Source organism: Chiloscyllium punctatum, chromosome 31 (assembly GCF_047496795.1).
Source record: "Chiloscyllium punctatum isolate Juve2018m chromosome 31, sChiPun1.3, whole genome shotgun sequence".
Taxonomy (NCBI): domain Eukaryota; kingdom Metazoa; phylum Chordata; class Chondrichthyes; order Orectolobiformes; family Hemiscylliidae; genus Chiloscyllium; species Chiloscyllium punctatum.
In genome coordinates, this window is record NC_092769.1 from 63,410,950 (window position 1) to 63,423,483 (window position 12,534).

General features: G+C 47.8%; 1 protein-coding gene across 1 annotated transcript; it reads left to right on the forward strand.

The window, feature by feature from the left end:
- Nucleotides 1-8,387: 8,387 nt before the first annotated feature.
- Nucleotides 8,388-9,428, forward strand: LOC140457211 (uncharacterized). Its single transcript, XM_072551300.1, has one exon. It carries the CDS (start codon nucleotides 8,388-8,390, stop codon nucleotides 9,426-9,428), a length of 1,041 nt encoding a protein of 346 aa, XP_072407401.1.
- Nucleotides 9,429-12,534: the final 3,106 nt, after the last annotated feature.

The following is a 12,534-nucleotide window of genomic DNA, read 5'->3' on the forward strand; positions in this document are numbered from 1 at the left end:
TAAATGTAACAGGTAAAACTGATGAATTAATGGTGTGGAAACATTCACAGAAACATGGTTGAGAAAAAGGCTGAACTGGGAACTCAACATTACTGGATGTAGGATCTTTAGGTGAGCATTATTGATTAATGAGCCAATTACTGCAATAAGGAAAGATGATCTCTCGGAAGGGACCTCAAATGAGGTTTTGTGTGTCGAAATTTGGAATGTTAAGAGGGCAGCCATTTTACTGGGAGTTTATTATCAAAGTGTCAGCAGGAAATAGAGGAGCAAATGTACAGATAGTTCACAAAGAGATGTAAGGGTAACAATCAGGGAATTGTACGAGGGATTTCAAATTTCCCAACATACATTGAGATAGTCATCGTTCTTTTAATTCATTCATAGGATGTGGGCATTACTGGCTAGGCCTGCATTTATTGCCTATTTTTAATTGCCCAGAGGGCAGTTAAGTGTCAACCACGTTGCTGTGGGTCTGGAGTTACATGTAGTCCAGACCAGGTAAGGATGGCAGTTTCCTTCCCTAAAGGACATTACTGACCCAGATGGGTTTTTCCTGACAATTGACAATGGATTCATGGTCATTATGAGACTCTTAATTCCAGATTTTTATTTAATTCAAATACCACCATCAGCCGTGGTAGGATTCAAACCCAGGTCCCCAAAAACATCACCTGAGTCTCCGGATTCACAGATTCACTAGGCCGTCACTGCCCCCTAGTATTAAGGGTTGAGAGGGGGGTGGATTTCTTGAAACGTATCCCGGAGAATTTTTGTATTAACATGTTGAAGGCCCAACAAGGGGCTGGATCTGGTTGTGGGGAAAGAAGCCGGACAAATGTTTGATGTGGCAGTGGGAGAACATCCAAGCGATAGCTGGCACAACATGGTATGGTTCAAATTTGTTCTGGACAAGAATAAAGATGGCCTGCAAAAGATGGCTTTGGATAAGGGGAAGTCAACAGGCAGGAGGCTGGAAGGACACAGCAGGCCAGGCAGCATCAGGAGGTGGAGAAGTCGACATTTCAGGGTGTAAGAGTTTGCACATTCTCCCCATGTCTGTGTGGGTTTCCTCCGGGTGCTCCGGTTTTCTCCCACAGTCCAAAGATGTGCCGGTTAGGTGAATTGGCCATGCTAAATTGCCCGTAGTGTTAGCTGCATTCGTCGGAGGGAAATGGGTCTGGGTGGGTTATTCTTCGGAGGGTCAGTGTGGATTGGTTGGGCTGGAGGGCCTGTTTCCACACTGTAGGGAATCTAATCTAATCTAAACCTTTCTTCAGGACAGGATAAAAGGATTATTGAAGTAAAGCAGGGTCTGGTCACTGTTGACTGGGAACAGCTCCTTGCGGGTGAGTCTGCAATGGAGCAATGGCGGGGGGCAATTCAGGAAAAGGAGTGCGGGGGGGGGGGTTCAGGTCTAACATGTACCCTTTCGAGGGAAATGTAGGAGCAATGCATTCAGAAAATCCTAGATGTTGACAACAATTCGGGACTGGGTGAGGAACAAGAGAAAAGCAAGTTCAAAGGGAGCAATTCAGCCATCCAGGAATATGGGAAGTGCAAGAGGGATCTTAGTCAGCAATTCGATAAGCAAAAAAGGACTTGCAAACAGGATTACGGAGAATCCTAGATATTTTATAAATATATTAAAGGGACGTGGTCAACCAGGTAAGAGCTGGGCCCATTAGAAACAAAGGGGGCAACCTGTGTGTGAAGCTGCAGGACATTGGAAGGATTATTAAATGGACACTTCCCTTCGGTCTTCACTCTGGAAGAGGTATGGAATTCAGGAAAAGGGTCTGTGAGGAACTTTCACAGAGAGAAAATGACAACTGCAGGTTCTGGACTATCAGAGTCAAAAAGTGTGTTGCTGGCAAAGCACAGCAGGTCAGGCAGCATCCAAGGAGCAGGAGAATCGACGTTTCGGGCATAAGCCCTTCATCAGGAATGTGGGGGAGGGGGAATGGGAGCTGAGAGATGAATAGAGGGGTGCGGGTGGAGGGTGGAAAGTGAAGGCGACTCATGCAGGAGGGGTTTCACCAGTTTCCTTATCCCTCCTCCCCACGTCATCTCAGATCCAACTCGGCACTGTCCCCTTGAACTGTCCTGCCTGTCTATCTTCCTTCCCACCTATCCGCTCCAGCCTCCTCTCCGACCTATCACTATTACCCTCCCCTCCATCTACCTATTGCCTTCCACGCCCCCCCCCCCCCCCCCCCAGCACACACACACTCCGGAACTTACACAGTTTACATATGAAATGGAGATTCTGTAGGGCTTAGAAAGGGACAAACCCCCTGATCTGGGTGAATTGCATCCCAGGCTGCTGTGGAAAGTGAGGCAGGGCCTCTGATTTTTAATTTTCAATTTTTAATTCCTCTCTGGCCACAGGGGAGGTGCCAGAGGATTGGAGGATGGCTTAGAAGGGTGATAGGAATGAACCAAGAAATTAGAGACCAGTGTGTCTCATGTCAATGGGAGGGAAACTAGTGGAGCATATTCTGAAGGAGTGAATTAATACCCGCTTGGAAAGGAATGGGTTAATTAAAGATTGTCAGCATGGCTTTGTCAGAGGGAGGACATGCCTAACGAATTTGTTAGAATTTTTTGAAAATGTGTTCAAGTGTGTGGAGGAGGAAAGTTTAGTTCAGATGTAGTTAATATAGATTTTAGCGAAGCTTTTGACAAAGTCCCACTGGGGAGACTGATCGAGAAGGATAAAGCACATGGAATCGAGGGAAACCTGGCGAGGTGGATCAGAAACTGGCTCAGTAATAGGACACAAAGGATAGTGGTAGAAAGCTGTTCAAGTGACTGGAGGCTGGTGTCCAGTGGTGTCCCACAGTACCAAGACTGAGGCTGTTATTGATTGTTATATACATAAATGATACCAATGAAAATATGGAGGGAGTGGTTGCCAAAATTGCAGATGACGCCAAAATTGGTAGAGTGGTTACTGACGAGGGAAATGCATGTCGGTTGTAGGAAGATACAGATGGCTTGATTAGCTGGGTAGACCAATGGCAGTAAGAGAAAGTGAGGACTGCAGATGCTGGAGATCAGACTCGAGAGTGTGATGCTGGAAAAGCACAGTAGGTCAGGCAGTATCCCAGGAGCAGGAGAGTCGACGTTTCAGGTATAAGCTCTTCATCAGGAAAGAGAAAAGCTCTTTCCTGATGAAGGGCCGATGTCCAAATCATCGATTCTGTGCTCCTCGGATGCTGCCTGACCTGCTGTGCTTTTCCAGCACCACACTCTCGACCGAGACTAATAGTGGATGGTATTTAACCCAGATAAGTGTGAGGTGATGCACTTTGGAAGAAGAAACAAGATGAGGGAGTATTTAACGAATGGCAGGACACTGGGTAGCTGAGAGGAACAGAGAGATCTTGGGGTAACAATTCACAGATCCCTGAAGTTGGCAGAGTATGCAAATAGGATAGTTAAGAAGGCATATGGGAGACTTGCTTTCATTTGTCGTGGCATAGAGTATAAAAGCAAGGAGGTAATGTTGAAGTTGTACAGAGCGTTGGTTAGGCCACAGCTGGAGTACTGTGTGCAGTTCTGCCCACTTCACAACAGGAAGGATGTACTAGCACTCGAGTCAAATAGAAGAGCTTCACTAGGATGTTGCCTGGGATGGAGAAATTGAGCGACCAGTAACGACTAGATAGACTCAGCTTCTTTTTCTTTAGAACAGCGAAGACTGAGGGGGAACATGTTTGAGGTACACAAGATTATGAGCCACAACCACCAGATGAAGGAGCAGCACTCCGAAAGCTAGTGCTTCCATAAGACCATAAGACATAGGAGTGGAAGTAAGGCCATTCGGCCCATCGAGTCCACTCCGCCATTCAATCATGGCTGACGGGCATTTCAACTCCACTTACCCGCATTCTCCTCGTCTCCCTTAATTCCTCGAGACAACAAGAATCTATCAATCTCTGCCTTGAAGACATTTAGCGTCCCGGCCTCCACTGCACTCTGCGGCAATGAATTTTACAGGCCCACCACTCTCTGGCTGAAGAAATGTCTCCGCATTTCTGTCCTAAATTTACCCTCTAATTCTGAGGCTGTGTCCACGGGTCCTAGTCTCCTCATCTAACGGAAACAATTTCCTAGCGTCCACCCTTTCCAAGCCATGTACTATCTTGTACGTCTCTGTTAAGTCTCCCCTTAATCTTCTAAACTCCAATGAATACAATCCCAGGATCCTCAGCCATTCCTCATATGTTAGACCTACCATTCCAGGGATCATCCGTGTGAATCTCCGCTGGACACGTTCCAGTGCCAGTATGTCCTTCCTGAGGTGTGGGGACCAAAACTGGACACAGTACTCCAAATGGGGCCTAACCAGAGCTTTATAAAGTCTCAGTAGCACAACGGTGCTTTTATATTCCAACCCTCTTGAGATAATTGACAACATTGCATTCGCTTTCTTAATCACGGACTCAACCTGCATGTTGACCTTTAGAGAATCCTCGACTAGCACTCCCAGTTCCCTTTGTACTTTGGCTTTACGAATTTTCTCACTGTTTAGAAAGTAGTCTGTGCTTTTATTCTTTTTGCCAAAGTGCAAGACCTCGCATTTGTTCACGTTGAATTCCATCAGCCATTTCCTGGACCACTCTCCCAAACTGTCTAGATCCTTCTGCAGCCTCCCCACTTCCTCAGTACTACCTGCCTGTCCACCTAACTTCGTATCATCGGCAAACTTCGCTAGAATGCCCCCAGTCCCTTCATCCAGATCATTAATATATAATGCGAACAGCTATGGCCCCAACACTGAACCCTGCGGGACACCGCTCGTCACCGGCTGCCATTCTGAAAAAGCACCTTTTATCCCAACTCTCTGCCTTCTGTCAGACAGCCAATCCTCAATCCATTCCAAATATTGTTGGACTATAACCTGGTGTTGTGTGATTTTTAACTTTGTCCACCCCAGTGCAACACCGGCATCTCCAAATCAAGATTATGAGGGGTATGGACAGAATGAATAGAGACCCCTTGGTTGAGGGGTGAATAACGAGAGGGCATAGTTTTAGGGTAAGGAGCAGGAGATTCAGAGGGAATTTGGAAAAGAAACTTTTCACTCAGCGAGTGGTGGGAATTTGGAATACAATGCCTGGGAAGGTAGTGGAGACCAGAAAGCTTACATCCTTTAAAAGGTATTTGGATGAGCACTTGAGATAACATTCAGGAATATGGCAGGAGACTGGGTAGCTGCGAGGAACAGAGGGATCTTGGGGTAATTATTCACAGATCCCTGAAGAGTGATAGGGATGTACAGCATGTCTGTGTGGAGTTTACACATTCTCCTCATGTCTCCGGGTGCTCCGGTTTCCTCCCACAGTCACAAAGATGTGCAGGTCAGGTGAATTGGCCATGCTAAATTGCCAATAGTGTTAGGTGCATAAGTCAGAGGGAGATGGGTCTGGGTGGGTCATTGTTTGGAGGGAGGGTGTGGACTGGTTGGGTCGAAGGGCCTGTTTCCCCACTGTAGGCAATCTAATCTAATCTATCCATGGCCCTCATGATTTTATAAACCTCTATAAGGTCACCCCTTGGTCTCCACGGGAAGGTCATTGCTGAAGCAGCTAAAATGCTTGGGCTTAGGACACTGTGGTGAGGAACTGCTGCCTCACAGCGCCGGGGGGGGGGGTCAGGTTCGATTCCAGCCGCCCGCTATTGGCTTGTCTGGAGCTTGTACACTCTCCTCGTGTCTGTGTGGGTTTGCTCCGGGTTTCCTCCCACAATCCAAAAGATGCGCGGGTGCGGATGAATTGGCCACGCTAAATTACCCATAGTGTTCGGTGCATGAGTCAGAGGGAAGTGGATCTGGGGTGGGTTACTCTTGTTGGAATGACCTGTTTCCACACTGCATGGAATCTCAAACTTCTCCAGCGAGGTTCCTGGCGCTCGGCGTTTCTTCCCCCATTCTGGATTAGTGGTGCTGGAAGAGCACAGCAGTTCAGGCAGCATCCAAGTAGCTTTGCTCTTCCAGCACCACTAATCCAGAATCTGGTTTCCAGCATCTGCAGTCATTGTTTTAACCCTACTGCGAATCCTCTTGCAAGGATGCCTGCCTTGAAGAAGTTTTCCTCCTCTCTCTACAAGAATCTCAGGGAGTCCCTCTCCCACTGCAACTCCCAGGTCATTTCCTCTGCCCTGAAACTCTTCAACCACGTCTTGAAACAAACTCGCTACCACAGCCACATTGGCTTCCTCAGTTTCTTCCCCCACCCCAGATTCTTTCAGTTCCGGAGCCTTCAGTTTGCAAATCCCCAGTTCCCCAACCAGGACACTGAATATTCCTTTCGGTCCTGCATTGTGTTACTCCCACCAATGATCCACCCTTGAAATGATTTGTGCATTGGTTCCTCACAGGGTTAAAGCCAGGAACAAGGAGCTCGCTTCCCCCCCCCCCCCAAAGTCTCGACACAGGTCCCCAAATGAGGCGGCGTTGAAGCCGATGGCAGTGATCCATGCTCCCGCCCCCGCTCCATCCCGATTGGTTGCAGGGTGAGCCCGCTCCTTCGGATTGATCAGGACGTGCCGTCAATCAGCCAGGGCGCCGCCCGGGGGGATCTGGCCTCAGGGTAAGGGGAACGCGCTGCATTTGGCAGAACGGGGAGGCTCTGCAGGGGTCTCCCAGGGGCGCTCGCTGGACAGGGAGGGACCCACTCGCAGTCGTAAACGTTAACGCGGTTTTCTCTGCACAGAGGCGGAATTTCTCCCGCACCTTCTGACCCAGATCTCCAGCAAACGCATTGCTTTGTGTGGTGCAGCCAGGCAGTTTCCCTTGGCTGCTCACCGCGGGGATATAGACCCCCCACTCCCCCCCCACCATCCTCTTGAGGGAGAAGGGTCGGTCAACCCACTATTGGGTTGGGTGAGGGTATCAATGAGGCTCTGGTCAGGGAGGGAAACCCTGAGATACTGGGTGGAATTCACACAGTCTTGCCAGAACGAGGATTAGATTAGATTAGATTCCCTACAGTGTGGAAGCAGGCCCTTCGGCCCAACCAGCCCACACCGACCCTCCAAAGAGTAACCCACCCAGACCCATTTCCTTCTGACTAATGCACCTAACACTATGGGCAATTTAGCATGGCCAGTTCACCTGACCTGCACATCTTTGGACTGTGGGAGGAAACTGGAGCACCCGGAGGAAACCCACACAGACAGGAAAATGTACAAACTCCACACAGTCACCCAAGGCTGGAATCAAACCTGGGAACCTGATGCTGGGAGGCAGCAGTGCTAACCACTGAGCCACAGTACCACCCCAATTGATTTGTTTCTCAGTCTGTAGACAGGAGCTGGAGAACTGAAGCCCAGGCAGAGGAAGGGAGGGAGGGAGGAAACTGGGAGTGAGGGAAAGAAGTTGGGGTTAAAGGGTCACACAGCATGGAAATAGACCAAGTTTTTTTTATAGAATCCCTACAGTGTGGAAACAGGCCCTTCGGCCCATCAAGTCCACACCGACCCTCCGCAGAGTCAACCACCCAGACCCATTCCCCTACCCTATTACTCCTGATTGATGCACCTAACCTACACATCCAGAACCCCATGGGCAATTTAGCACAGCCAATCCACCCTAACCCACACATCTTTTGGATTGTGGGAGGAAACCGGAGGACCTGGAGGAAACTAGCACAGACATGGGGAGAATGTGCAAACTCCCCACAGTCACCTGAGAGCTGGAATCGAACCCAGGTCCCTGGCGCAATGAGGCAGCAGTGCTAACCACTGAGTCACCCTGCTGCCCCATTTCCTATCCATAGGCCTGTCCAAATGTCCTTTAAATGTTGTAATTGTACCAAGCTCTACCACTTTTTCTGGCAGCTCGTTCCATACACACACCACTCTCTGTGTGAAAAAGTTGCCCCTTTGGGGTCCCATTTAAATTTTTCCCCTCTCACCTTAAACCTATGCCCTCTAGTTCAGGACTCCCCCACCCCAGGGAAATGGCCTTGGCTGTTCACCTTATCTGTGCTCCATGATGTGAGGGGTTTGAATTCCAACGGGGGCGGGCGGGGGGGGGGGGGGGGGGGGGGTGGTGGCAGCGATGCTGATTTGGGAATTTCCAGTTTTGGGGGAATAGGAGAAGAAAAATTACTTCAGAGACAAGGGAATTAGTTTCAACTGAATTTCTGTTTTTTACTGACAGTGATAATGTCTGTAAGTTCCTTTTCTAGGACATTGGGAAAGATTCACAGATGAGAAACGCCTTAAACATTAACAGTCATTTGATTCACCCAGACTGGATACAGTTTGAAATGAATCTCAACACTCACAGCGAGGAGAGAAATTCCACGAATTGTGTGCATGGTTGGGGCTTCATCTGATTGTCCAACCAGGAGAGACACCTAAACACTGGAACCATGGAGAAACCGTGGAAATGTGAGGATTGTGGGAAAGGATTTACTTATTCCTGCCGGCTGGAAAGCCATCGACGCAGTCACACTGGGGAGAAGCCATTTGTTTGCTCCGTATGTGGGAAAGGATTTACTCAAACAACCTCTCTGATGTCACACCAGAGGGTCCACACTGAGGAGAGGCCTTTCAACTGCATTTACTGCGGTAAGAAATTCAACAACTCTTCCACCCTCACTGCACACCAGCGGATTCACACCGGCGAGAGGCCGTTCACCTGCGCCGTGTGCCGGAAAGGATTCACTCAGTCCTTCGATCTGGTCAGGCATCGGCGGGTTCATACCGGAGAGAAACCGTTCACCTGCCCCGTCTGCGGGAAGGGGTTTGCTCGCTTATTTGGCCTCCAGTCACACCACCGAGTGCACACCGAGGAGAATCTGTTCAGCTGCGCTTCCTGCGGGAAAAGCTTCAGGCATTCCTCCACCCTCGCTGCCCATCAGCGCACTCACACCGGTGAGAGGCCATTCACCTGCCCCACGTGCGGGAAGAAGTTTGCTCAGTCCTTTGATCTGGTGAGGCACCAGCAAATTCACACGGGGGAGAGACCATTCACCTGCCCCGTGTGTGGGAGGGGATTCACTCGGTTATTCAGCCTCCAGTCACACCAGCGCATCCACACCCAGGAGAATCCATTCAGCTGCGACTCCTGCGGGAAGAGGTTCAAGCATTCGTCCAGCCTCACGGCACACCAGAGAATTCACACCGGCGAGAGGCCGTTCAGCTGCCCCGAGTGTGGGAAAAGCTTCAGCAGTTCATCCAAGCTCACTGTACATCAGCGGATTCACACCGGGGAGAGACCGTTCACCTGCGCCACGTGCGCTAAGAAATTCACTCAGTCCTTCGATCTGGTCAGGCACCAGCGCGTTCACACGGGAGAGAAACCGTTCACCTGCCCTGTGTGTGGGAGGGGATTTGCCCGCTTATTTGGCCTCCAGTCACACCACCGAGTTCACACGAAGGAGGAACCATTCAGCTGCACTTCGTCCTGAGCAGAGTTTCAGCAGTAAATCTGCTAAATCTGCTGTAGGCTAATACCATCAAACCGGAGAGATGCCATTTACCTGCTCAGGAAGCGATTTGCGATAAGTGATTGGGTGCTGTTGTTAATCACACCCGGGAATAGTGACACAAAAAGATTTACTTCATTTCTGCTGATATTAGCAGCTATATAATTGGCTGGAATTTAATATTCTGGATATGTTGCTGAAGTTTTAGACCTGCAGTATTCTTTATTACTACCTGTATCTGTGACCTTTCGCCTAATTCAAGAACTCTCGACAGGAGTTCGTTCACAATAAAACTGTGAAATGTTACTTCACTCCTAAATGGATCTTTGGTGTAAAATCTACAATTCAATGTCTGAAAGGTTCCACAGATGAACATCACTTATTCAAAAGTCTTGATTGATTTGGGTTGACAATTCTGACTGACATACACAGTGTGTTACAGTGAGTACACAGTACTCCAATATGAAACTAAATTGTCAAGGCACTTGAAACAGAATAGTGAAATATTTTACAATAACACCAATACAAACTTCATTGATAGTGATTACATTTGCTGAGTTCAGTTACTTCTAATACAGGAACAGCAATATTGACTGAAGGCAGAACCCATGACAAAGACCAGTTTGAGACCCCATCCTGAAGAAATTGTGCTCTTCCCTCCGACAAGAATTCTGGTTGTTTTTTTTATCACAGTGTAAATCTTCGTTGCTTTCTATTTCACTGCTGGTGTTTGCCAAAACTGGCTTTCACAGCCACATTTGTCAGTGATGGCCAACGACTCAGACTTGCCTCACGTGAGTTTCAGCCTTCACGGGCATAAATGCTGTCCTCTCCACACTTCGTGGAAGCTCTGATGAAGAGTCATCTGGACTCGAAACGTTAGCTTGCTCTCTCTCCACGGATGCTGCCTGACCCGCTGTGATCTCCAGCAAATTTTTGTTTTCAGTCTAGTTTGAGGCCAACCCAGCAGAGATGGTATCCACTGTTGAAGCAAAAAGGACAGTCATGGCGATGCTCAATGGGCACTGCAATACGATGAAAGTAGGCAGGAAAACTTCTCAAAAGACTATTCAAAACTGCCCATGACAGTTGAAGCTATTCAGCCCTTCGAGCCTGGTTGAATTTAGATTTAGACTAGATTCCCTACAGTGTAGAAACAGGCCCTTCGGCCCAACCAGTCCACACTGACCCTCCGAAGAGTAACCCACCCAGACCCATTTCCCTCTGACTAATTCTCCTAACACTGTGGGCAATTTAGCATGGCCAGTTCACCTGACCTGCACATCTTTGGATTGTGGGAGGAAACCGGAGCACCCGGAGGAAACCCACGCAGACATGGGGAGAATGTCCTGGTTGATCATCCAAATCAGTACCTTTCTCAGTCCCCCCCTTTGATCCCTTTTGCCTTCAGAACTATATCTAGCGACACCCATGTCACTTGAATGAATTTAAAAAAAACTTGTAATCATTCAATGTTTTAGCCTCCATCACTTTCTATGGCAGGAATTCCACAGGCTCACCACTCTCTGGGTGAAGCCGTTTCTCCATCTGTTGTGGCCAGATGGTGAAGCCCTCACGGATGACATCTCCCAGTCTCTGGTGCCCTCCTGTCGCGGTTGAGTTGACCAACAAACCCAAAAGGCTGCAAAGGCTCTTGCTTGCTTTGCACACAAAGAGGCTGCTCCAGCATAAGGAACTCCTGCTGAACTGCTCAAAGACAGGCCGTCTCCTCTCCCCCCACACTTTCTCATCCATACCTTCCTCCTCTGCCAGGACAACAGATCTGTCCTGCGGGATGGGTGACGGAACAAAATCACAATTTGCATGAAGAAAGGGGACAGAGGGATTTGCAGTGACTACAGGGATATCTCAATCAATGTCATGGGGAAAGCCTCCACTAGAATCATGTTTAAAAGAGCTCATCTACTCTCAGACTGAGTGCTTCCAGAAGCAAATTGCAGGGTCCTCTGCAGGCCAATCCAGAGCAGACAGGATCTTCTCCACTCACCAATGCAAGAGAAGCAGGGAATAGGGTATACTCCCTTACCTTACTTCTGTCGATCTCTTTAAACCTTCCAATGCTGTCAAGTAGAGCCAGATTCAACGAGATTTTGGTGAAATTGTCTGCATGACAAAGCTCCTCGGTCTAATCTAGCCCTGGGCCATCTGACTGCACCACCTCCGACAGTTTCAGGGTGAGGAAGGGAGTGAAATAAATACCAACACCAAAATCAGCAACCCACACTGCTTCCTGATAACCAAGAATAACAACTGCTTCTCTAGGCAAGATCAAACAGGGAGACATATCATTATATGTTCATTATTTGAGCAATAAGTGCATTTAAAGTCCCGAACGGGCTTGCATTATATAATTCCTCCCCAAAGCCCTTCATGGTGTGACCCCTTCAAAGCCTCGGACTTGGTGAGACTCCAAAGTAAAGTTTCGGAGGGGTATGAGGGTTGTTGAAGGCTGGTGGAGTGGGAGTCTTGTAGGTGGTTATTAACAGAATATTAATGTATTTGGATGACTAATGCATTAGTCTGTATTATTTATCTTATACAATCTATTGATGCAGTTGACAAATAACTAATGTAAACTGATTATTGATAGCATATAGCTAAATTATTGAAATTTTTTTTTTATTTATGTGCATCTTGATTATTGATGCCTGATTAATGATGGAGTGGGCAAGTGGTTATCAATGTAACAGGAACTGTATAAATAATTAGATCAAGATCATTAACGTTATTATTGTAATTATAACACTGAATATCTCTCAATTTAGATCCTGAATGTAGCTACAGTCGGCACTAAACTATTAATGTAATTGTGTTCTGACTATCAATGTGTTAGTGTCCTGAGTCTTAATGTGATAGGGCTGAGCAGTGGGAAGCTGATATTAATGTAATCAGTCTCTGAGCATTGATGTAGCAGGATCTATGTCATTGATACAGTGGAATTTTGATTATTAATGATAATCATGATTATTAATACATTTTGATGTTGATGATGGATGCAGGGAGATCCTGATTACCGACAAAATCGGTTACGATAAGGAACAAAGCTCCAGGTTGATGAGAAAATATA

Coding starts and splice junctions, on each gene's coding strand:
- LOC140457211 (XM_072551300.1), top strand. CDS start 8,388: ATGGAGAAACCGTGGAAATGTGAGGATTGTGGGAAAGGATTTACTTAT.